We start from the raw sequence: 26,583 nt of genomic DNA, 5'->3' as shown, positions 1-26,583 counted from the left end.
GGGCTTGGGGGTGGGAGGGTTCCAGTGAAGGAAGGGACATTCCTGGTCTTCCTGCCTGAATTTCCTTCAAAAATGTCCATCATCGGGTGCCCACCACTTGTATCATGTCAGATTTCTCATTGAGCTGAAGCAGAAATAATCCCATTAAATACTGTCTCAATATTGCTCTGATTGCATTGTACATTTGTGCTGAGACTGTTCCCAGGTTTTCTGCTGTAATGACTTCAGATGCTTTGGTATCCACCCAAATATGGGCAGTGTATTATAATGATATGCAAATAACAGGAGCATATCAGACTGGACATTTCCTGGGAGTTTTGGGTGGTGGGTCAAATGCACTGAAGGAGTTAAATTGAATGCTGGGTGCATGTAATCCAAGGCACTTCACAGGAGCATTATCAAACAAAATTTAACACCAAGCCACATAAGGTATTAGGACATATAAGGTAGTTTTAATGAGAGTCTTAAAGGAGGAGGAGAGAGAGTTGGAGAGGAGGACAGGTTTAGGGAGGGAATTCTGGAGCTTAGGGCCCAGGCAGCTGAACGCACGGCCACCAGTGGTGGAGTGAGTAAAATCTGGGATGCTCAAGAGGCCAGAATTAGAGGAGCGCTGATATCTTATGTGGGGCTGCAGGAGATTACAGAGATAGAGAGGGGGGAGGCCATGGAGGGATTTGAAAACAAGGATGTGACTTTTAAAGTCAAGGACCAGGAGCCAATGTAGTCAGCGAGCACAGGGGTGATAGGTGAATAGGACTTGGTGTGAGTTAGTATCTGGACAGCAGAGTTTTTGATGATCTCAAATTAATGGAGGGTGGAAAATGGGGGGCCAGCCAGGCCAGGAGACTAAACCAATCCCAGTGTAAAATTACTTTGCAAAAGAGAGAGAGGGAGAGAGCTCTCACCTCTCTCCCAGGTTTGAGTTTCTGCTGCAGATCATAGTCAGGCCACTAGGTGGTGCTATTCCTCCTTGAGGACAAACAACTGCCTAAGGGCTAAATTGGTTGGCTTCCGAAAGCAGATGTGATGCCTACTAAACCTGTGTCTATTGGTTGCAATGCAGGCAGCATACCAGCTTTACTGACTGACTCCACGATCAGTTGCTCTGCACACTCCAGCAGACTTTCATTGCTAACCAATATGGCATCTGGCATAATTTGCCTCACAAGCCTGCATGCGCACGTGCTGTGGATGCCATTTTGGAGCACTTTGGGCACTTGTAGTGTCGCTTTCTGTTGTTCATTGAAGCAGCACAGATTGGGCTGCCTGTTTATCCCTGGCCAGTGCCTCAGAATAATGGAAACTCCAACCATGCCGTCAGGCTGTGGGAAACCGTTTCAGGTTTGACTGGTCTGATTTGGCGCATGCAGAGATTCGGCCTTCACAAGAAGCACGTGTAGCATTCAGCTGGAATTGAAGTCGTTGTTAGAAAAATTTTGTTTCAATAAATGGGGCGGGCACGAGTGGGATTTGCCATAAAATCCCATGACATAGGGCAGCATCCTGGAATGAAAACCACTTGTTCTCATGCAATCCTGGACCGGTTCCTACCTGATGCAGATAGACACTGGCAATAAACTTTCATCTCGTGAAAACTTCAGCCCTTCCATTATATCATTACAAATTGCATCGCTCCAACCCTCTTTGTGACTGTGGTTAACAAGAAGGTTGCAGGTGGCATACTGAACATCAAATCCCAGAATGGCACAGAGGAAAGCAGCACTTGGGCATCTCACAGTTACTGATTGCCCACAAATCTGCTTGTAAACATTCAAACCGCATTCCCTATCAGGAGCTGCTCCAGCAGATTTAATCTTCACTTCCTGTGGACTAAGAAAAAAATTATTTCACGGGTTGTGGGCTTTGCTGGCTAGGCCAGCATTTATTGCCCATCCCTAATTGCCCTTGAGAAGGTGGTGGTGAGTCACCGCCTTGAACTGCTGCAGTTCCTGTGGTGCTGGTGCACCCACTGTGCTGTTAGGGAGGGAGTTCCAGGATTTTGATCCAGTATTGACGGTATTGCTATTAGTGTGTCAATTGGCAAGCCTTGTTCTTAGACCCTTCTCTGGGATGTTCAGGTGTGAGTTGACGGGACGAGGCATGTTCTCAGTTCCTCACACTGTAAGATCCTGATTGCAAGTGGGCAGCAGTTGACCTTTCACTCAGTGGTGTGGATGCTGGGATATCGCCACCTTCTCCCAGCATTCTGTGCTCTTCCTCTCCCATGGGCGTCTATGGCAACGTGATGAAGCAGTGCTGTGTCCAGGACTCAACAGCAACAACAACTTGCATTTAAATAGCACTTTTACCGTATTAAAACATCCCAAGGTACTTCACAGGAGTGCTATCAGACAATGGAAATCGGGGGATGTTCAAGAGATTTAGAACTGGAGGAGTTGGTGCTTTCGAGATTGTGATTGATCGATTTTTGTTGTGTATGAGTGTCAAGGAGTATGGAGCATAGGTGGGTAAATGGAGTTGAGGTACAGATCCAATTGAATGGCGGAACAGGCTCAAGTGATGTCACTGGAACACGTCTGGAGGGAAGGAGAACCAAAATGGCGGATTTCTGTCAGGGGCAGAAATTTGAAGTTTTCCCTTTGACGTCAGCACGTATGTTTCTGGTTTTCTTTTTCCCAATTGACATAGGGGCAATATTCTCCTTCCCCCATACCCATAACCTTCCATCCCCTTTAGAGAAACGCCTTTAAGTTACCCTCATGATAGTTGTACAAAGATTAAAAGTTCATCTTGTCGATGTCTATTACCTCCCAAAGTAAAAAGAATATTCCTAATTTTGATACCACAATATTCAATAAGGCAGTTGGTTGCTAGGTAGCTTCCCAGGCTCAGTCAGGAGTAGGTCCAACTTTGAACTAAATAACCGTATTATATTCATTGGAAGATTGGGAGAGTCTTAATAATTCTCCATCATGTTTTCAGTTAGGTGCACCTGAAGAAGTGAGAATATCATTGTGAAACAGTTCCTCCATTAATATAGAATGAAGGGGAACCAACACAAACCTAAGATCAGGATAGTACAAACATCAGTCCGGGCAGCAGTAGCCCAGGTTCCCATTGAAACCAAACAAAATCTGGACTGGAGTCAGTCCTGTTCCTACAGTGATTTAAAAAGAAAGACTCGCATTTCTATAGCACTTCTCATGACCACAGGACATCCCAAAGCGTTTTGCAGCTGATGAAGTATTTTTTGAAGTCTAGTCACTGTTGTAATGTAGGAAATGTAGCAGCCAATTTGCACACAGCAAGATTCCACAAACAGCAATGTGATAATGACCAGATAATCTGTTTTTTGTGATATTATTTGACGGATAAATAGTGACCAGGCCAGGGAGAACACCCCTGCTCTTCTTCAAAATAGTACCATGGGATCTTTTACATCCACCTGAGAGGGTAGACAGGGCCTTAGTTTAACATCTCATCCAAAAGGCAGCACTACCAACAGTGCAGCTCTCCCTCATACTGCACAGAGTATGAGCCCAGATTTTTGTGTTTAAGCCCTGGAGTGAGACCATGACTGACAGTAGCTTTTTATTCAAGTTTATTTAATTAACTAAATTTAAATTCCCCCACTGCATTTTGAATTTATGTCTCTGGATTATTAGTCCTGTAATATAACCACTATACTACTGTGTTAATGAGATGGATGGAGCAGGATAGGATATGAACAAACTGTATGAAGGCCTTTTTATTCATAGATTTTTTTTAAGTAGCTTAAAAGAAGAAGTAACCTTGTCACACATGACCATTCGGGCTTAACGAATCTTGCTCGAGTGATTCGAACAGTGGCCTCTTTGAGTGATCCAGCCTCATATAGCATTCTTTCACACTGCCCATTTTCATCCCTGCGTACTTCAAGGTGAACCATTTTACACAAGGAATGCCGATGGCTGAGGCTGTTATTTTTGGCTTTGCAAGCCCCTGTTTCTGCCTTGACAGCGATGAATGTTCTTTCTGTTTCCTCTCTTGGCCGGGCGTGGCTCCATATTTTTCCGTCGCAGGCAGCAAGCAGTAGGACACAGGGCCTACTTTGTTGTTGACTGGGTGGAGGTGGTATGTGGATAGGCTGGGCCGGAGGTATAAAAGCTGCTTGTTTGTCTATTTGTGCAGGCCTCGCCATGCGCATTCACCAAGAAAGGGGCAGAGGCACAAGCTGTTTCCGAATATTTTGATTCCTGAACGCCCCAGCTTCCTGCGCACGAACCAACCAGGGCTTCTGGGGAAGAGGCCAGCAATCAGTGTGGCAAGCTTATGGCATTGTTTGAACAGATTAAAAACCAGGACAGAACCAGGCGAAAGCGAAATCCATATGTAGATGTTACCTCGTGAAGGGAGGACATCTGTGGTTCAGGGTTCTCACATGCAAGCTCAGAGCAGATTCTGACAGCAGAAAACACAGTTGTCATGGGCAACAGGCCCTGAAGGCTCTGTTCTCAGGAAGCCTGGCCCTCTGCCACTGAAATGATACTCAGTGGATGACCTCAGTGAATTTACAAGGTCTGTTTCTGGATTTCACTGGATTATTGGTTCTTTGACGACGTTGTGCTTTCTCTGTGATTGCTGAGGTGAGCGGGGTGCCACGCTGGGTGTAGGCCGCTTTTCAGAAAGCAACTTGATCCAGCATCAGAAAGTAAAACTGGCTCCTGACTGCATGACGTGGACACGTGAAGCTCATGTTTATTCGCTCTCTGAGCACTATTCATGCTATTTATCCCCCACATTCTTCTTTACAAGGGAAGCTACAGTGACTTTCCCAGAAACAAGGCCCCTCTGTAGTGCATTTCCCCCATCTCCCTGAAAAAGAGACCTTCTACAGTGAATCTCAGCATTCACAGAATTGAAGGCAAATTATCTGACCCAGTTAGATAATGAGAGATGAAGTGAATGGGCAAAACTATGACAATTGGATTTCAATGTAGGCATATATGAGGCCATCCACTTTGGACCTAAAAAGGATAGAACAGAGTACTTTCTAATTGGTGAAAAGCTGGAAACAGTGAAGGTCCAAAAAGACTTGGGGGTTCAGGTACACAAATCAGATCATGAACAGGTACAGAAAAGAATCAAAAAGGCTAACAGAATGCTGGCCATTATATCTTCTCCTCCTTCAGATACCATGGCTCAAGAGGGCATTGGCGACCATGGACTTCCATCGAATTGGTCTATAATTAGGCTTGGCAAAATACTGCAGTGGTTTGCCATTGCCTTCTGCAGGATGGCTGACCAGGAAACTCTCCTGCTCTTTACTACCTGCCATCAGGTGAATTAGAAGGATTTACAGGCTGATAATCAACCTGTTTGGTCACATTATAAACACACTTTCCATGGCCATCAAATCCTGAAGTGGGACTTGAACCCAGAGCTTCTGGCCCAGACATAGGGACGCTACCACAGCATCACAAGACCTCCACCATTGTAACTAAAAGACTAGAATACAATGGAGTAGATGTTAGATTACAGCTATGCAAACCTGGTTAGACCACACCTGGAGTACTGTGGGCAGTTCTAGGCACCACGCCTTAAGAAGGATGTATAGGCCTTGGATGGAGTGCAGTGTGGATTTGCCTGAATGAGACCTGAACTCCAAGGAGGGATTAAATAAACTACCACCAATGCACAATGGCAGTAGTGTGTACCATCTACAAGAGGCACTGCAGAAACTCACCAAGGCTCCTTAGACAGCACCTTCCAAGCCCACAACCTCTACCACCTACAAGAACAAGGGCAGCAGACACATGGGAACGCCACCACCTGGAAGTTCCCCTCCAAGCCACTCACCATCCTGACTTGGAAATATATCACAGTTCCTTTGCTGTCACTGGATCAAAATCCTGGAGCTCCCTCCCTAACAGCACTGTGGGTGTACCTACACCACATGGACTGCAGCGGTTCAGGAAGGCAGTTCACCACCACCTTCTTACAAGCAATTGAGGATGGGCAATAAATGCTGGCCAAGCCAGCGACACCCATATCCCACAAAAAAACCTCTAATTCATCTAACCTCCAGGGAATCCAGGCCTAATCTACTCAATCCCTCCTTTTAGGACAGTCCCAGGAACCAGTCTAGTCAACCTTCATTAATCTGGAAGCGTTATGGGGGAAGAGGTCTCAAATTTCCAGGAAAACCAATAATCTTCAACTAAAAATATAGTTGTCGCTTTTTCTGTGATTGAATGTTCCATATATATCACATGAAAGAAAACTTGTATATTTCCAGAAGGCATTCACTAGCTGTACTCTCGATTTGGATTCCAGGGCCAAAGTTTGTAGTGTCAAAAATATTTATGTTCTCTTTCCTGAAATATAGGTGAAGCATTCAACCACCAAAAAATCTGGCATTTGGAACTGTCACATGCCCTGCCCTCTTCCTGAGGATGGGTTTGCAGCTACAGTAATTGATGAGGTGTCAGCTGGTTGTCAAGAAACTGGATAAAATCCTGGAGGGAAGGTTATATGTGGAGGGATGTGAAGTTACCCACTCCTGTGAGTGATATCTCAGTTGCTCTGGGCAGTCGTGTCCTTCAAGAAGAGTAAAAGAAATGAGAAGTCTCAGGGTTTAAGATGAGATACAGCAAAGCTCAAGTGCTGGAATGCAACCCGCAGTGGGGAGCAATGCTCAGTTTGGGAGTAGGTGGTCTACTGCGGTTCAGCTGCCAGGTACGTATCCCACACAAACTCAGTGGAAATGCCCAAAGTGAAAGCAGGCCCACAGTGGGTGTGAAAACATGTACATGTGGCAGTCTGTACTTTAGATGGGAGGATTCTTTTTGGCTTTAAAAATGCTGATTTTTGCATTGGGGAGCACTTCTAAGTGAATGCTGGGAGCGTGAAAGGCATTAAGAGTATGGTTTACACTTTATAAGTGTGAGTTTTTTTCTTCACTCAATATTGCATGCCTTTGGAATTCTCTAGCCTAGAGAGCTCTGGTGTGCAGTGGTTGAGTATATTCAAGACCGAGATCGATAGATTTTTGGAATCTAAGGGAATTGAGGGATATGGGGATAGTGCGGGAAGGTGTCGCTGAGGTAGATCAGCCTTGATCTATTGAATGGCAGCTCAGGTTTGAGGGACCGAATGGCCTACTCCAGCCCCAATTTCTTCTAAGGGGCAGGCAATTGTAAGCGCCAAATATGCTTTGTATATTGCATTGACAATATGTGATGGTGGGTCCTTGCACCTTGGCTGATCTGGTCAGGTTATTGAGCTTGTTTCTGCACCGATTCCAAGCACTGTGGTGTGGTTCACCTGGCACTCACACTAGAAGCGATTTCCTAGTTGATTGTTGTGGGGGTGTTGGGGGGTTGCTGTGGTAAGCACTGCCAAAGAGAGCCCTCTTTCTCTGGGTTAGTTCCTCAAGATGAAGCTTGATGGCCCTGTCAGGAAGATCCGTCTCTTTCTGTACTCCTTGGACATTCGTAGCTCTGAAGCTGCCTCATCCCAACTATTTTTTTAACAACATTGAATTGTGGTTCTTTAAATCCCCATCGGTCTTTACATCTCTGTGTAGCTCCCCTGCATACAATCAGTTTATAAATTCTCACCGAATTTGAACCTTAAACACACTTTAATTTTGAACACATTTTTTAAAAATACTAGCCGATTTCCTTGTAGCGTAATGATACAGGCATTCTACCATATAATGTCCGATTCATCATTCTGCTTCTTAGGTGGGGACTGTGTTGCCTGTCTCTTTAAGAGCACAAAGTCTCATTTGCTCTCAGTAAACGTCAGTGAGTGGCGTGTGGTGAAGAACATTGGCAGTTTGGAAGGTGCTGCTAAATTTCATGTTGCAGATCGGCCTGCAATGACTGACTTCTCTATATACTGTTAGCGGTATAAAGCATACCAAACGCTCTTCAAACTTCCATTTTTATAGATGAACTTGCAATAGCTAATGTTTCTGAGTTTTCCTTTTCTGGTGAGCATTAGAGTTGAGATTTCCCTGAGTTTGTCACCATTAAAATCTGCTGAATGTTTCCTTTCCACTCTGCTTAAAGGTACAAGGGATGAGGGGCTAAGTCGGGTGGAATTTCCTGTGTAAAGACGCCCAGTCGAACAGATACTTGGCGTAAAACATCAAGGAAACTTGAGCGCAAAGGTATCACATTCATCATTTTTCTACGTCCAGGTCTCCTCGCTCATTTTCGGCCATCGATCACACCCGAACACATCTCAGCTCATTATAATGGTGGTGCCCTCAGATTCAAGAAGTGTGTGCAAAGCAAAATCTGCCATAAACCAGCGCAATCAGTCAGCTTTATCGAACACTTTTTTTAAAACTGAATTTTGCTTTCAAAAATATTTCTTAATATATTTAAGAGGGATGACTTGGTGCAGTTTGAAAACAGCTGAAAATGGGTTTACCACAAAAAATAAGCATTTTAATCAGCGCCAATCCATTACCTATGACCAACCCATTTTAAAATGATTTTTAAAAACGTACAAAGCCATTCGCTAGTGAGATTGGGGGACATATGGTAATCTGAGGTGTAATATACCTTTAAGAGTCTGTGAGCAGATTGACGATGTGACTTTAAGACCCAATAGCTCTGTAGCGCAGGCTACCATGTTAGTGTTAGTCTAGAGTAGGGTCTGGCTGGAGAAGCACACATCATGTTAGTGCTCTGTTGCTTGTGTAAATAAATAGTATGAGCTTCATTTCATATTGGTCTCTGTATCTGCCGTATATCGTAATCCGACTCACCTGTCGACAGATAAACGTGCATCCGGTTCACGAACAAAGTGACCCCATAGTAAAACATAACAATTGGCGATGAGGCAAAACACCACCAGTCGACACCAAGGAGAGCTGCGAAAACACAATGTACTGCAGGCCGATTGTAAGTATGATACAATTGTAAGCCCTCACCATAGTTGTCGAAGCCATTGCCCTCTACTATGCCACAGTTTGGCCGCATCGAACCATTTGATCAGACCAATGTTGACTGGTCACATATTTTACGCCTCACGTTTTTCTTTTTGGCCAACGACATATCGGGGGAGAAGAGGTGGGCGATCCTCTTATCGACTTGTGGCAGTAAAACGTACGGCCTAATTTGTAGCCTATCGGCACCAAACGCCCCAGATTCCAAGAGCTTTGAGTTGGTGAATCTAGTGAAAGGCCATTTCCAACCGAAACCCTCAGTAACAACGTAGCGTTTTAAACACAATTCAAGATGTTGCGCTCCGGAGAGATGGTCGTTTGCTGTGTAGCAGCCTTGAAACAACGGACAGAGCACTGTGAGTTTGGCACGTCAATTAATGACACGTTAAGATTGGTGTGTGAGATTAACAAAGAGGCCATTCAAAAAAGGTTGTTGTCAGAGACAAATTTGGATTTCAACAACATGTTGGAGTTGGCGCTCGCAATGGAGATGCAGTCAGGGACTCAAAAGAAATCAAGGGAGCACAAAATGGCGCCATTCTTCACATTGGGAGGGAGGCACTGGTTAGAAATGGTGCAGAAGTACAGGGCTTCACAGAAAGGCAGGAAACAGCCGCCATTAACAGAACCACAAAAAACAATGGCATAACGGCTAAAAAGCACATTCATAATAGCAGAATTGGAACTAGACAGCCTACAAACAAACAACAATTTAAAAGGACCGAGTGCTTCTACTGCCATCGCAATGGGCACATTATGCAATGTTGTAAAGAAAGATTGAGGCTAAAGTTCAAACAAAAAGGCAGAAGTCATGGAATTTATATAATGGAGGAGCCAGAAGAAACAGAGTCAGATATTTACTCCCTGCACAATTTAAAAATGGGTAAACCAGCTAATCTATGTGACAGTAGAAGTCAACAGAAAGGCGATTCGAATGAAGGTGGATATGGGCGCGTCCATGATAGTCATAGGGGAACACACGTTTAAGTATCTGAATGGAGGAGGCCACTCAACTAAAGCGAGAAAACTCAGATGCCAGAGTAAAGACATATACTGGTGAAAACATACAGGTAAAGGGTATATGTAAGGTTCCAGTACAATATGGAGGCCAGTCTACTAATCTACCCCTGATAGTGGTAGCAGGGGAGGGTCCAACTTTACTTGGTCAGAACTGGCTTAAGGAAATAAAATTGGAGTTTACTGAGATTTTTCAACTTAGAATGAAAGACCCACAAGAATTATTACAGAAATATGCCCCTGTATTCAGGGAAGAGCTCGGGAAGATTCAGGGACTGCAAGCCAAAATCCACGTGGATCCCGGAGCAACCCCAGATATTTGAAGGCAAGGCCAGTCCCCTATACATTACGAGAAAAGGTGGATATTGAATTGGACAGTCTGGAAAGGTTGGGAGTCTTACAACCTGTACAATTTTCCAAATGGGCAGTGTCCATAGTTCCAGTACTAAAACCTGACCAGTGTGCGTGAATACGCAGGGATGACAAGTTAACCATTAACAAAGTAGCCAGATTTAACAGGCACCCTATACCAAAAATTGATGAATTGTACTCCAAGCTGGCAGGGGGAACCACATATACAAAACTCGACATGAGCCATGCTTACCAGCAAGTTGAGCTAGAAAAGACCTCTTGGGATTTTGTAACTATCACCACACATGGGGGGTAATACCAGTATACCAAGTTACCCTTCGAAGTCTCATCGGCTTCCAACGGACTATGGAAAATTTGCTCCAAGGTCTATCCCATGTGGTGGTTTATCTCAAAGATGCCCTTGTAACAGGACTAACTGATGAAGAACACCTGGCTAACTTAGAAGAGGTATTGAAGTGTTTCTCACAAGCCAGAGTACGCTTGAAAAGGGAAAATGTATCTTCCAAGCAAAAGAAGTGACTTACCTGGGTCATAGGGTCAACTTGCAGGGCCTTCACCCAATAGAAGACAAGGTGAGAGCTATTCGTGAGGCGACAGCCCCGAAAAATGCCACAGAGCTCAAGTCCTTCTTGGGAATGGTTAACTACTATGGACATTTTCCCCCAAATTTGTCAACAGTACTGGGTCCATTATACGGGGGTTACTCAAGAAATACAACAGGCTTTTATGGCAGTAAAGCAGTTAACACGTTCATCAGCCCTGTTGGTACATTTCGACCCAAAGAAAGAATTGATTTTAACTGCGATGCATCCCCTTACGGAGTGGGGGCAGTACTCTCCCACTGGATGACAGATGGCTCTGAACAACCTATTGGCTACGTCTCAAAAATACTCAGTGAGGCAGAATGAGGATACTCACAAATAGAGAAAGAAGGCTTATCCATCGTATTTGGCGTTAAGAAATTCCACCAATACATCCATGGTCGCCACTTCACCATAGTATCTGATCACAAGCCACTACTAGGCTTGTTTGGGGAAGACAAGGCAATGCCCCCAAACGCCTTGGCACACATCCAAAAGTAGGCACTGATTCTAGCTGCTTACGAATGTACTTTTATCCACCTTCCGGAAAGCCAGATTGCCAACGCTGATGTGCTGAGCCGATTACCCCTAAAGGACAGCAATGTGAACGTCCCCATCCTTCAAGAACTTGTCTTGTTTTTAAAATTTCTGGATTCATCACTAGTCAATGCCAGACAGACCGCGATCCAGTTTTGTCTCATACCAGGGAACAAGTCTTGCAGGGATGCTCAAAGTCAGATGAAATGAAGCCCTATTTTAACAGGAGATACAAGCTCACCTGCCAGGATGGCATCTTACTGTGGGGAGCAAGAGTCATTGTGCCTCTTAAAGGAAGACATTATTGATAGAATTGCATAGCGCTCACCCTGGCATTTCCAGAATGAAAATGTTGGCATGCAGCTACTTATAGTGGCCAGGGATGGGCACTGTGATCGAAAATGTGGTCAAGAGCTGCATGCAGTGCCAACAGGTGCAGAAATTGCCTTCCTCTGCTCCACTGCATCCTTGGGAATGGCCAGGAAGGCCATGGGTCTGCCTCCATGTTGACTATGTGGGACCTTTTTTGGGCACAATGTTCCTCTTACTTATCGACTCCCACTCCAAGTGGATGGATGTATACGAGGTGCGATTACCCACGTCTGCCGCCACCATAGACAGATTGCGTAAGAGTTTCACGATACATGGTTTACCAGAGGTAATCATGTCTGACAATGGAACGCCATTCACTAGCAGGGAATTCCAAAGATTTACAATTCTCAATGGCATAACACATGTCAAGGCCTCACCATACCACCCTGCATTCAATGGGTTGGCCGAGAGGGCGGTCCAGACTTTCAAGGCCGGAATGAAGAAACTAGAGGGAGACTCTATAGCAACGAAGTTATCATGCTTCCGGCTCTATGCCGCATAGGACCACCAATATTGCCCTGCAGCGTTATTAATAACGAGATGTCACAAGGACACAGTTAAGGCCAAATTTAGGGGGGAAGGTAGAGAGAAATTAGGAGGCCCAGAGAAATGAACACGATTACCATAGTCGTGAAAGAAACTTCACTGTAGGAGAAGCAGTTTTTGCAAAGAACTTTGGAGATGGGCCCAAATGGCTGTCAGGTGAAGTCAGTGCAGCGACAGGGCCCCTGTCCTTCCATATATCGGCTGAAGGTCGGATAATCTGGAGACATGTAGATCACCTCAGGAAACGGGATACAGATCCACAAGAAAAGGTGCGCCAAACATTCCCGTTGGCACCTAAACCACAGGTAGAAGGAAGGAACTCCTGCTTTGTAAGTGCCTGTAGGATCCGTTGAGCCTGAGAGAGTCGAAGAGGCAAATTTACAGGTTCCTACAGGGGAGCCTAATGACAGATAACTCCTGAGCCACAGATAAACCATCCGAAGTCGTAGAACTTGACAGTTGACACGTTTGAAAAAGCCTCCTGAGAGACTAAATTTGTAAATAATTCATTTTTGTAAATAGCTAATGTATTGTAAAATGCACTGTCAAGTAAAGGGGGAGGGATGTGGTAATCTGAGGTGTAATACACCCTTAAGAGAATGTGAGCAGATTGATGATATGAGCTTAAGACCCAATAGCCGGGTAGCGTGGGCTACCATGTTAATGTTAGTCTAGAGTAGGGTCTGGTGGAGAAGCACACATCTTGTTAATGCTCTGTTGTTTGCTCTGTGTAAATAAATAGTATGTGCTTCATTTCATATTGGCCTCTGTGTCTGCAGTATATTGTAATCGACTTGCCTACTGACAGATAAGAGTGCAATCAGTTCATGAGCAAAGCGACTCATAGTTAAAACGTAACAGGACAGTAATTTGTTTCTTAGTAAATTAAACGAGATTCCATTGAAGAGCTTTGAAAATGTGCCTCTGTGCCCTTGCGGCTAAAAGAACCAAATTAATTTTCGCGCCTCCCTGACAGGCCACAAATGAGCACAATGAGCGGAAACTCGTGGTGGTGGTTCATTCGCTCGGGGTGATGGCCATTTTTGTGGGTGGGGCTGTCTTCCAACATGACTAATTTTAGACCAGTGCAAAAGATGGCACAAACTCGACATGCGCTGAATGCAATTTGCATTTAAAAATCTGCCATCTTTTGCACCGGTTACAGCGATCCTGGGCGAAGTGTGCCAGAAAAATCCATTGTGCCTGTTTAATGGCCTGAAACCTGTGATTTTCAAGCTTAAAGGTGGAAGATATGGTATGAGATCCACTCGTCTGTTCATGCCCAGGTTTACACTTTGGCATATATTAGTGACAGTGACAGAAAACCTGGGGGCAGATAGACACTGGACGTAACTTCCCAATTGTGCCCCCACGGAAAATTCCAGCTGGTTTATTCATGAGTGTAAAATCCTTTGAGCCTGGAGTCTCTCATTTATCTGTACAAGGGAAGCTTTACAGCTCTGAAGAAGAGTTATACGGACTCGAAACATTAACTCTGTCTTTCTCTCCACAGATGCTGTCAGACCTGCTGAGTTTTTCCAGCAATTTTTGTTTCTGTTTCAGAGTTCCAGCATCCACAGTATTTTGCCTTTTCAGAGTAAATGTTTGGGCTGGTAGCTTTCCTTCCTGACAGGTGCCTGCTGTGATGGAGAATGCATTACTTTGGGACACAGGGCTTAAGGTGCCCCTTAACAGTTGCCTTGTTTAGGTTCAGCTTGGCACAGTGCCCGACTTGTGCATATGGCAAATATGTTGAGTGTTAGCTCACATTAATTACACTCACTGAGCCGAGTTTGCAAGGAACTGACGGCGACTAGCATTCAATTTGGATTGTCTGGGTCGGTGGAAAAGTTCTTTTTAGTCTTGCACATGTGCGGGATTAAAACTCTGCAATCAGAAGAGGAAGAATTTGAGGCTTAATTGTAGCGGATAAAAGCACCCGAAGGTGCCAAAACTGACTCCAGCCAGCTGCTAAAGATCTTCTTGCTCTTGTGTAGGTGGGTAAACTAGACAATGACTGCAGTGCTTTTGCTAGGTAGCAACAGAACCAGTTGCTGAGTTTTGTGCAGGAGGTTGCAATAGCCTTAGGGCTGTAGAACTGTTTCCTTCAGAGACACTCAGTGACCTGAACTACTTTTGTGTTCACCTTGCATCCCTGTTTTTTAACGTGTGTCTAAAGTAGAAGTGGGCAGCAGACAATTTAGGAAAATAAATCTATGCCTCGGGTCCCTTAACCCCACCAACACCTTGGCTCGTTTGTGCCGAAGCTGTTGTTACTGCTGCCCAGATATGAACATTGGTTTTCTTCGAACTTGCATTTTAAATTTTTGACCTTTTGAGTTCTGTACCATGTTCGCAAAAGCCTTAAAACACACGGTTGTCACAGAATAGCTTGGTCAGAATATAATTCTCGGGGCATTCAATGCTGGGATGGATGGTTTGGGTCCCTTGAGAGACTATTTTTGGCCTGTCAGAGAGGCATGTCAATGCTATTTTAGAGGCCCGGTCATGTTGTGCAAAAAACGAGACTTAACTGGGCAAAATGGGAGGGGTGCCAAGCCCATAACATACGAGTGAGGTGTGAGAAAATGACCCACAAGGTTAACTGAAATGACAAGAAGTGACTGAAATGTGGATGAAGAAAAGGCTGTGAGATTCTAAACTGTCTGGAGGTGGGAAGCAATACACCGCAAAGTGTGGGACACGAACATTCAAATAGGTTCTTTAAGAATATAATAATAATATCGTTTTATTCAAGAAACACGTTTGCAATCAAAGGCTGAATTGCAGTGTGACTTACATAAAAAAAGTCATATATAGGCTAAGTAATCAAACGTGTCACGATCATGTAGTAACAAAAATAGACAAACAAATTCAGCAGGGAATAGGGAAGCTGTGGACGGGTGACGTTGAATTAAGGTTATATTAAAATTACGAGCCGATACACCATTCCTGCATTACAGACACTGGAATACATATGAAACTGCATGAGTGTGGCAGAAAGGGAGCATTGAACATTCAATAGACCATGGTGTTGTAATTGTTTTGTGATCCCTAAGCCTGGCTTTGTTTTTTTTAATTCATTGACAGGATGTGGGCGTCGCTGATAAGGCCAGCATTTATTGCCCATCCCCAATTGCCCTTGAAGGTGGTGCTGAGCTGCCTTTTTGAACCGCTGCGGTTCATGTGGTGCAGGTGCACCCACAGTGCTGTTAGGGAGGGAGTTCCAGGATTTTGACCCAACAACAGTGAAGGAATGGCAATATATTTCCAAGTCAGAATCATGCCTCTTGGAGGGGAACTTGGTGGTGGTGGTGTTCCAATGTGTCTGTTGCCCTTGTCCTTCAAAGACCATAAGACGTAGGAGCAGAAGTAGGCCATTCGGCCCATCGAGTCTGCTCCACCATCCAGTGAGATCATGGTTGATCTGATAAGTCTCAACTCCACTTTCCTGCCTTTTCCCCATAACCCTTGATTCCCTTACTGATTAAAAATTTATCTCAGCCTTGAATATACTTAACGAGCCAGCCTCTACAGCCATCTGCGGTAAAGAATTCCACAGATTAACTAGCCTCTGAGAGAAGAAATTCCTCCTCATCTCTGTTTTAAATGGGTGACCCCTTACTTTGAGATTATGCCCTTTGGTCCTAGACTCTCCCACAAGGGGAAACAGCAGCATCTACCCTGTCAAGCCCCCTAAAGATCTTATGTTTCAAGAAAGTTGCCTCTCATTCTTCTAAACTCCAATGAGTACAGGCCCAACCTACTCAACCTCTCCTCATACCCGGGATCAACCTAGTGAACCTTCTCTGGACTGCCAGTACATCTTTCCTTAGATAGGGGGACCAAAACTGTTCACAGTATTCTAGGTGTGGTCTAACAAGTGCCTTGTACAGTTTTAGCAAGACTTCCCTATTTATATTCCATTCCCCCATTCCCTTTGAAATAAAGGCCAACATTCCATTTGCCTTCCCTATCACCTGCTGAATTTGTATGTTAGCTTTTTGTGATTCGTGCACAAGGACCCACAAATCCCTCTGTGCTGCAGCTTTCTGCAGTCTTTCTCCATTTAAATAATATTCAGCTCCTCTATTCTTCCTGCTAAAGTGCATAACCTCACATTTTCCCACATTATATTCCATCAGCCAAATTTTTGCCCACTCACTTAACCTGTCTATATCCCTCTGTAGACTCCTGGTGTCAGCGTCACCACTTGCCTTCCCACCTATTTTTGTGTCATCTGCAAACTTGTCGATAGTACATTCACTTCCCTCATCCAAGTCATTAATATATAGAGAGGTCACTGGCTTGGAAGGTGCTGTTGAAGCTATTGATCTTCATTCAACTTCCAACTGGACAATCTTCTGGCCAGGCAATCAACTCTCCAAAATTCTTACAATAAAAGCTGATTATGTGTCAAAATCATTAAGGGTAACTGAGAGGTAAATAGCAATAGATTGTCTTCACAGCTCAGCGGGATGGTAACAAGAGGATATGGAGTTCAGATAATCCGAAAGAAAATGAAAGATGAGGTCATGAAATGTTCCTTTTTATGCAGGGGTTATTAGATGTGGAACTCACACCCCAAATCGTTGCTGAAGTGGAGTGAGCGGGATTAAACAGAGGTGGGTTGTGGAGAAAAAAAACACCTCCAGAGATATTTTTCCTTATTAATTCGTGGGATGTGAGTGTCATTGACAATGTCAGCATTTTTTGCCCATCCCTAACTGTTCCTGGTGATGGTGGTGACCCACTTTCTTGAACTGCTGCAGTTCATGTGGTATAGGTACACCCACAGTGCTAACTTTTCTTTGACGGTTTGATACAACTGAGTGTCTTGCTAGGTCATTTCAGAGGGCTGTTAAGAGTTAACTATATTGCTGTGGATCTGCAGTCACATGTAGGCCAGACCAGGTAAGGATGGCAGATTTCTTTCCCTAAAGGACATTAGTGAACCAGATGGGGTTTTATGACAATCTGATAGTTTCACTTATCATTGTACTGAAAGTAGCTTTTTAATTCCAGAATCATTTAATTAACTGTATTTAAATTATTCCACCACTGCTGTGCTGAGATTTGAACCCGGGTCACCTAAGCATTGGTCCAAGCCTCTGGGTTACTAGTCCAGTAACGTATGAGCCAAATGGCCTGTTTCAGTGCTGGAATTATTTTATGATTCCAACCTGCGAGTGGGTTCACAGTGCACAAACCCATTTCTGGATTTGCCACTTGTGAACTTTGATGTTGCTGTAATGGAACAGTGAGTGGTGCCATCTGGACTGCTGCACTTGGATTATCTTGGCACTATGTTGGCAGCAGTGAACCCCTGTCTCCCATGTCTGTCAGTGCTTCCAAAGGTGCTCGTCAGAGTGAGAAGAAAAATTGTCATGGGGTTGATGCCAAGCAGAAACTGGCGCTCAGCAAATTTCCGGTTTTAAAAGCTGCGTTTAAGCAACCCTTGCAGCAGTAGGCACTGAAAACCTGAATAGTTGTTTATATGCTCGGTGCCAACTCTATCACATGGTGTCACATGTTTTCATGTTTGGGCTGTTGCATGTGGTTTGTGAGTGTCCTCGGGACTAATTTCTCTGAAACCATGACGGGCAGAAAGAAAGACACTCTTGTATTTTCTTCTCCAGTTTCAGTTTGGTACAGTTGCTGTGCAGTTGCAGCGACCCAGAGGCCAGAGTTCAATTCCCACTTGGCCCCGCCCCTCCTCTTCCCATGGAATCCAAGTCACCAAATCTAATAATTTGTGGGCTGATGCCGGGAGAAAAAAAAGTCCATGGATGCTTCCGGATTGTCATAAAAACCAAACTCATTCACTCATGTCCTTCAGGGAAGGAAACATGCCAATCTCTACCCAGTCTGAGCCTACATGTGATGCCAATCACACCCTCTTCATGCTCTTGGGGCAACTTGTGATGGGTAATAAATCCTGCCCTCATCCCAAGAACAAATAAATGTATTTTTTTATTCTTATCTTTGGTGAAATTTGTGCTCAGGAATATGAGGGGGGAAAGTGATCAGCACTGTGGGTGGAATATCCTACACCAAGCATTAGCATCAAGTACTCCTAGTTAAGGTACAACATAAATTTGAGGCACACTGCCTCTACCCTACTTCAATGGTACACTCTGCCCCTTCACTCACACTATGAACCTTGCTCCCTTATCAAGTAATGTGACAGTCCGTTTCCCACAGCAGGCATCCTGTGAGTGAGACTCTCACTTTCTGCTGAATTTTGTGCTATGGACTCGTGCCTGCTGGTAGATAGACTGCCCACATTCGTGCATCTGAGGACCCTTACAGGCAACAGACAAGTAATGCTTTTTACCCATCAGCTTGGATTGGATTCGAACACAGGTCCCAGAGGTGAAAGGATGGTGACCTAACCCACTGCCCTCAACCTTTTCCAACATTCCCTTCATTTTTAATCTTGACCAGTGACCCTTTGTCTAATTCTGTTCATTTAGGGAATAGAGTGTGGCGTAAAGAGGAACCTTAAAAGGAAGAAAATATAGAAAACAATTAAACAAGTGTCCTTTCCTCATTCAGCTAATAATGTGGTAGAAATTAAATTAACCCTGTATCTAAGAGCAATGCAAGAGATTTTCAACTGTACTTTAAATAAAATTGATTTTAAAAAAAACTGGTGTTATAAAGTTACAAAGTTTTTGTGTGTCAACTGTTAACACTGCCTCGTCTTCCACTTTATCAAGACTGTGGAACCCCTTCTCTTCATCAATCTTCTCTTTATTTTCTCCAATCCCTTCCATCTACAACCTTAGTCTCACCAAATTATTACTTCTCAGTTTACCTCATTTTCTCCCCTAATTTTTTCAAGCTTGTTGCCATGCAGCATTATGGGCCTTCACTTAGGCTTCCCAATTAAATAAATATGTAAATAGAATAGCAGGTTGCTGCTTCCCCGTCTGAGGCGTCTGGGAAGATAAGAGGTCAGCCGTATTGAACTGGGATGAGGAGAAATTCTTCACTCAGAAGTTTGGGAGCCTTTGAAATCCTCTACCCTAGAAAGCTGTGGATGCACAGTAATTGAGTGTATAAAGAAAGACTTGCATTTCTATTGCGCCTTTCACGATCACCAGATGTCTCAAAGCACTTTCCAACCAATGTACTCTTTTGAAGTGTAATCACTGTTGTAATGTAGGAAACGCAGCAGCCAATTTGCACACAGCAAGCTCCCGCAAACAGCAATGTGATAATGACCAGATAATCTGTTTTTTGTGATGTTGGTTGAGGGATAAATATTGGCCAGAACACTAGGGATAACTCCCCTGCTCTTCTTCGAAATAGTGTTATAGGATCTTTTACATCAAACCCAGGAAGCAGGTGGGGCCTCAGTTTAACATCTCATCCAGAGGACAGCATCCCCAACAGTGCAGCACTCCCTCAGTACAGCACTGGAGTGTCAACCTTTATTTTTGCTCAAATTTTGGAGTGGGACTTGAATCCAAAATCTTGTGATTTAGAGGTAGCCATACTACCAACTGAGGCACAGCTGACACATTCATGACAGAGGTCGACAGATTGTTGGATATTAAAGAATAGGGGCTAGTGCAGGAGGGTGGAGCTGAGGGAGAAGATCAGCCCTAATGTTATTGAATGAAGGAACAGGCTCAAGGGGCTGACTCCTGCTCATATTACTTATGATTTGTAAGTTAGAAAGAGGAGTTAATATGATTCGAACAGACATCTGCTCATGTGTGAAATAAAAAAACAGTATGCAATCAAATTAAACTGGAAGATGTCAGGTGACAAATCATGAAGGGAAGACGATTAATACTTTCCCTCTTCGGATTCAATGTCTGTCTTAGATTCTGCCCCCCCAACCCAGTCTCTGAATATAATGGTCAAATAGGAAATGAAAAGCACTCCATTTCACAAGCTGACTGCTGTATTTGTACACACGCTTACAGCAGATTTGGAAAACCAGCTGTCTTTACATTTAACCTCAGAGCATTTGAAGACAACAAGGACCAATTTTTGGAGCGCCATGCACAAAATTTGTACAGCGAGCAGCTTTGAAGGAGAGCTCAGGTAGACTGAGAAGGAAATTGAAAAGAATCCTGGCTGTATAAAATGCAGAATGGTTGAATGACGTGCAATGTTCTGCTAAAAATATTTCAAGATCTATAAACACACATCCCTGGATTCACTCGGTGTACTGGCAGCTGCTGCTTCTGACAGGAGTTTGTGTAAACTGTGTTATTTATTAACTCCTGACACACTACAGGAACCTGTCAGAATTGAATCACTTTACAGGAACCCAGTGACCCAGGACTCCCAAGATTTTCTCATTTCTCTTTTGCATCAAGTTGTTGGGATTGGCCTGTTTTGCTGCTCATTTACAGTCAATGAGGGAAGGAATCTGTCAAGGATGTTTTTTTTTTGTTTTCTCCATCATGGCTGTCCAAAGGTTGACCTGCAGCCAGGGTCCTACCAATGCTAGTGTTATAATAGTTGCTAAGAGTTGCTCAAGACTGGATGAGGTTGCCCCCAGCTGATTTTGCCTCCATTCAGTGGCTCTCCCCTGTAGTATGAATGAGATAAAGAGCTCAGCATGGCAATGATCATAACTGACCATGCATCCTACCATTCCATAATTGACTGGATTCTCCTGAACTGGACCAGCCATATAAATACTGTCGCTACAAGATCAGGTCAGAGGCTGGGCATTATGCAGAGAGTAACTCACCTCCTGACTCCCCAAAGTCTGTCCACTATCTATGAGGCACAAGTCAGGAGTGTGATGGAACACTCTCCACTTGCCTGGATGAGTGCGGTTCTAACAACACTCAAGAAGCTTGACACCATCCAGGACAAACAGCCCGCTTGATTTGCACCCCCTCTACCACCTTAAACATTCACGCCCTCCACCACCAACACACAATAGGAGCAGTGTGTACCATCTACAAGATGCACTGCAGCAACTCACCAAGGCTCCTTAGACAGCACCTTCCAAACCCATGACCACTACCATCTAGAAGGACAAGGGCAGCAGACACATGGGAACACCACCACCTGGAAGTTCCCCTCCAAGCCACTCACCATCCTGATTTGAAAATATGTCTCCGTTCCTTCACTGTCGCTGGATCAAAATCCTGGAAATCTCTCCCTAACTGCACTCTGGGTGTACCTACACCACATGGACTGCAGCAGTTCAAGAAGACAGCTCACCACCACCTTCTCAAGGGCAATTAGGGATGGGCAATAAATGCTGGCCTTGCCAACGACGCTCACATCCCATGAACAAGTATAAAAATTTTAAATATTCTATACTCTGCCCTTTCCCTTTGTAACTCTTGGTTATCTTGTAGCATTCTGCAATCACTGCATCGGGATGTTTTGGTGAAGGAAGAAAATCTAAAGAGAGCTAATGTCTGATCGAGTTGCTGAGTGGTCCGTATGTAGTGCGGGCGGACATTCTGTACCTAGACATGCAATGAGCCTCAGCTCTTTGCCAAATGACCATAGTAAGTGGTATATATAACATGCACCAAGGAGGCCACTTGCAGCCCACCTATCCCTCACCTTGGTCCTTGAGAGCAGCTCCTCCAGGTGTCTCTGAGTGTCATTCACAACTCATAATCACAGAGTATGGGGGTCCTCAACAGAAGCTTAGTGATGAACTCTGTTCTATCTGGAGTGTTAAGTACTACACAGTATTTACAGCATAGAAAAAATGCTTTTAGATGAACAATGTTAAACATATCTAATGAAAAGCCATTCTGAAAATCAAATTGCAAAAGTTCTTTATTCAATACACGTCATCTTTCAGGACAAGAGTGGCACACAACTCATTTGAGTAGAAATCTTTAGCTCACTGTCATGGGCAGAATCATTGGATTGACTCATGATTGGAATTAATTTAATCAAAAAGGTTCGTGATATGGTGTCTGAAGTATGTGCCAACAGGTCCTTGTTGGTGTTTACACTCCACACAAGCCTCCTTCCATACCCTCTTCATCTCACCCTATCAACGTATCCTTCTATTTTGTTTTCCCTTATGTGTTTATCCAGCTTCCCCCTTAAAATTATCTATGCTAGGCCTCAACCACACCCTCTGATATCAAGTCCCACATTCTCCCCACTCTCTGGGTGAAGAAGTTTCTCCTGAATTCTCGATTGCATTTATTAGTGATTAGCTTATATTTATGGCCCCTAGTTCTGGTTTCACCCACAATTGGAAACATTTCCATGTCTATCCTATTAAACCCTTTCATAATCTCAAAGTTCTTTATCAGGTCACCCCTCGGCCTCCAGAGAAAAGAGCCCCAGCCTTTTCAGACTTTCCTGATAAGTATAATCTCTCAGCTCTGGTATCATTCTCATAAATCCCTTTTTGCACCTTCTCCAGGGCCTCTATACCCTTTTTATAATATTGAGGTCAGAACTGTGCACAGTGCTCCAAGTTGGTGGAACACTGCACAGGGAAGAGGGAAGTAAAATGATTATATTCTGTGTATCCGTCCTTCTATTAGTTTATTCGCCTGAGCATCCACTATGAATAAAAATGCAAATGAGCTGCCCCAGGAAATGTGAATGCTGGTAACACATTACTTTTCCACATAATTTCCACCTTGTGTGCTTGTCTCAGCAATAATTCATGTTCAAAATATAAACAAACTTCAATACTGTTCTGCAAATTGATAATTGTTACTGACAATATTTATGAATGATGCAGCACAGGGTATCAGGAAGTTATATTAAATTTGCTGATGACACCAAGCTCTGTGGGCAAATAACGAGTAGAAAAGAGATTGACTATCTACAAAAAGCCTTTTTAAAAAATATTTGTTGCTGGCATGTGGGCATTGCTGGCTAGGCCAGCATTTATTGCCCATCCCTAATTGCCCTTGAGAAGGTGGTGATGAGCTGCCTTCTTGAACCGCTGCAGTCCATGTGGTGTAGGTACACCCAGTTAGGGAGGGAGTGCCAGGATTTTGACCCAGTGACAGTGAAGGAACGGAGATGTATTTTCAAGTCAGGGTGGTGTGTGGCTTGGAGGTGAACTTCCAGGTGGTGGTGTTCCCATGTGTCTGCTGCACTTGTCCTTCTACATAATAGAGGCCACAGGTCTGGAAGATACAGTTTAAGGAACCTTGGTGAGTTGCTGCAGTGCATCTTGTAGATGGTACACACTGCTGCCACTGTGCATTGGTGGTGGAGGGAGTGAATGTTTAAGGTGGTAGATGGGGTGCCAATCAAGCGGGCTGCTTTGTTCTGGATGGTGTTGAGCTTCTTGAGTGCTGTTGGTAAGATTTGAGTTTTGGAATGTTGCTGCAGTGCACCCTGTAGATCAGTGATGGGCAATCTGCAGCCCGCAGGCTGCATGTGGCTCATCAGGGTTCTGAGTGCGGCCCATGAGACATTTTGTCGACTGTTACCCACGCACAGGGTGATGCTGCTATGGTTCAATCAAGTCCCGCGAATTGTGGGTACACAAGCGCAGTTAGCAAAATTACCCTATCCCGGAAGACCATCGTGGTTATAACACCGGTGGACATGGGAGGTTGAGCTTTTTGATGTTACTTTTGGTAGTAACACAGAGTTAGAAGATAAAAACTGGATTTTGGATGTAGCTTTTCTTCGTGTGACTACACTCACTTCCCAAATTTGAAAAAAATGCTGGAAAAATACTCTGATCAAGGAAATTAATATGATCCATCAGTTCACATACAAGCGCTGTCTACACTGGCAGAGCGTTTTGAGAACCACTTTTCTTCCCAGAGTGATCTAAAGTCCTACCTCTCATTGCTCTCAAATCCGTTTGAATTTGATCAGAGCAAATGTGGCATAGTGTGTCAAAGGCTTGGGGTTGGTAAAAGTAAGTTTGAGGAGGAATTAATTCATGTTTGTGCCCTGGATGAATGTAGATAAGGCAGGCATAAATATTTATTTTGTTTTTACCATTTGAAGTTGATGACAGTTCTATTAATATATGAATGATTAAGCATTTTCTGTAACTCGTTATGAAATATTCGGCGTGTGTTAAATGTATTTAATCTTATTCATATGGTCTTAGTTAATGCACATGCCCAATTTCAATCTTGCGGCCCACTGAGATGAAGGAGGGCCACTCATGTGGCCTACTCACTAGCCTAGGTTGCCCATCACTGCTGTAGATCATATACACTGCAGCCATGGTGCGGCAATGGGGGAGGGAATGAATATTGGGCCCTGTGCTTTGGGGCCTGGTCAAATGGGCAACACTGCCCTGGGTGGTGTGGGGCTTCTTGAGTAGTCGTTTGGTAGCACAGAACTTGAGTATTACTGAAAAAAGAGACATGTTGTCGAAGCTTTTCGTCTTGCACTCATCAGGACAGATTCGCAAGAATACCAAATCTCAAAGAGAACAACAATTTATACTGCATGAGAAAAGGGTGCTGATTGGTTGGCAAGTGGACTCTGATTGGCATTCCATGGGGAATGCACCAGGGAACAGTTATCCCCCAAACTGTCTTGATTATGTCTTGATGAGTGCAAGACAGAAAGCTTTGACAGCATGTCTCGTTTTTTCAGCAAAATGACTTGAGTGTTGTGAGAGCTGCACTCATCCAGGCAAGTGGAGAGTATTCCATCACACTCCTGACTTGTGCCTTGTCGATGGTGGACAGGCTTCAAGGGTTCAGGAGGTGAGTTACTCACCACAGTGTACCCAGTTTCTGCCTTCCCATTTTAGTCACCATGTCAATAGGGCTGATCCAGATAACCTTCTGGTTGTTGATGATCTACAAGATGTTTGGTGGTGGAAATCTCGGCGATGGTGGTGCAGTTGAAAGACAAGTGGGGGTGGGATCATCTTCAACCTGGACACAATACTTCAGGACTCTCCTGGGAAGAGGCAATAATCACTTTGTGATGTTTCTCATCATTCTCCAATGACAGTAAAGTCCTAAGGCAAGTTGAGTCTGCGGTGTGTAAAACTCATGTTTAAACAATTCTCCTCTATGGATATAGTTCCTAGGAATGCAATGGAAAGATTTCTTCTGGCCCATGTGTGAGATCCAGTGCTAAGCCATGAGGTGGATTTATAGCTTAATGGATGAGCATTTATTATCAGCCTCTGCAGCCATACCTGGTTACCAGCCGTGGCTCAGTGGAGAGTACATTTGCCTCTGAGTCAGACGGCTGTAGGATCAAGTAGTACCCACTCCAGGAATTGAGCATGGAAATCCAGGCTGACACTCCAGTACAGTCCTGAGGGAGTGCTGCATTGTCAGAGCTGCCACCTCTCGGATGAGGTGTTAAGATGAGGTGTCTGCCCTCTCAGGAGGGTGTAAAGGATCCCAGGACACTATTTTGAAGAAGAGCAGGGGAGCTCTCAGTGTTCTGGCCAATATTTATCTCTCAACATCACAAAAACTGATTATTTGGTCATTATCACGTTTGCTGTTTGTGGGAGCTTTCTGTGTGCAAATTAGCTGCCGTATTTCCTGCATTACAACAGGGACTAAACTTCAAAGTAGTACTTCATTGGCTGTCAAGTGCTTTGGGACGCCCTGAGGATGGGAAATGTGCTATAGAAATGCAAGCCTTTCTCTTTACATGAGCTTTACTCTTTCCACAATAGCACTGTAGAATCGGAATCTCCCAGATGAATTTAAGCCCCATTTTCCTTGACCATATCATTATCTCCCACGTGAAAGAGATATAATTCAACAATTAATATTTGATTACAGTACAGGACCTATATCCTGCTGGTCTGAAAATTGTCTTATTAATTGAACCCTCCAAACAAAATAATAATTATGGCTGGGAACATGAATCAATTAGTTCTCCTCGTCTGTTTTCTCTTGTTGTAAAGCAGATTTTGAGGGTATGAGGAAGGTGCAGCATTTCATTGGCTTCACTGAGTGCCAGAGTAATGGTTTTGTGGACAGAAGGATTTTTTTTTGGCAAGGCATAAAGAACTGAAGCAGAGAGAGAGAGAGAGAGAGGCCAAGCCTCCAGCGGCAACTCCAGTGCATCAGTAGCAGAGCAGCCTTACAAACGCACTTTGTGCTGTTCCACAAAGTCTCAGTGTTTTCATTTTTCTTTTTCCTTGGAAGGGCGGGGAGGGGGGCAAAAAAAAAAGCGAGCGACCCTGCAGATTGTAAAATGTCGACTCTCGAGAAGGCCAGAGGAAGAAAAGTTGTGTCGCAGGTAACTAGTCCGTGCTCTTTCTTTGTCAGCGGTTAAACATTTGCTGCTTTTGTATAATTCACAATAAACCTAAAGCTCTGATGT

The 26,583-nt window shown here is 44.1% G+C and overlaps 1 protein-coding gene across 2 annotated transcripts in view; it reads left to right on the top strand.

Moving 5' to 3' along the window:
• LOC121273312 (tensin-2-like) overlaps nt 1-26,583 on the top strand; it is a 242,753-nt gene that overhangs the window by 50,779 nt on the left and 165,391 nt on the right. The window contains exon 1 of one of the 2 annotated variants that reach the window (XM_041180442.1): nt 26,322-26,499. The exons of the other annotated variant lie outside the window; for it this stretch is intronic. Coding sequence (XP_041036376.1) covers nt 26,455-26,499 — 45 coding nt within the window. The 5' untranslated portion in view covers nt 26,322-26,454. Of the gene's footprint in view, nt 1-26,321; nt 26,500-26,583 lie in introns of those variants that run through there. 2 annotated transcript variants of the gene reach the window in all.

Source organism: Carcharodon carcharias, chromosome X, assembly GCF_017639515.1.
Source record: "Carcharodon carcharias isolate sCarCar2 chromosome X, sCarCar2.pri, whole genome shotgun sequence".
In the NCBI taxonomy this organism is placed as follows: domain Eukaryota; kingdom Metazoa; phylum Chordata; class Chondrichthyes; order Lamniformes; family Lamnidae; genus Carcharodon; species Carcharodon carcharias.
Note: the sequence above shows the minus strand (reverse complement) of the source record. Positions and strands in the feature narration are given on the sequence as shown.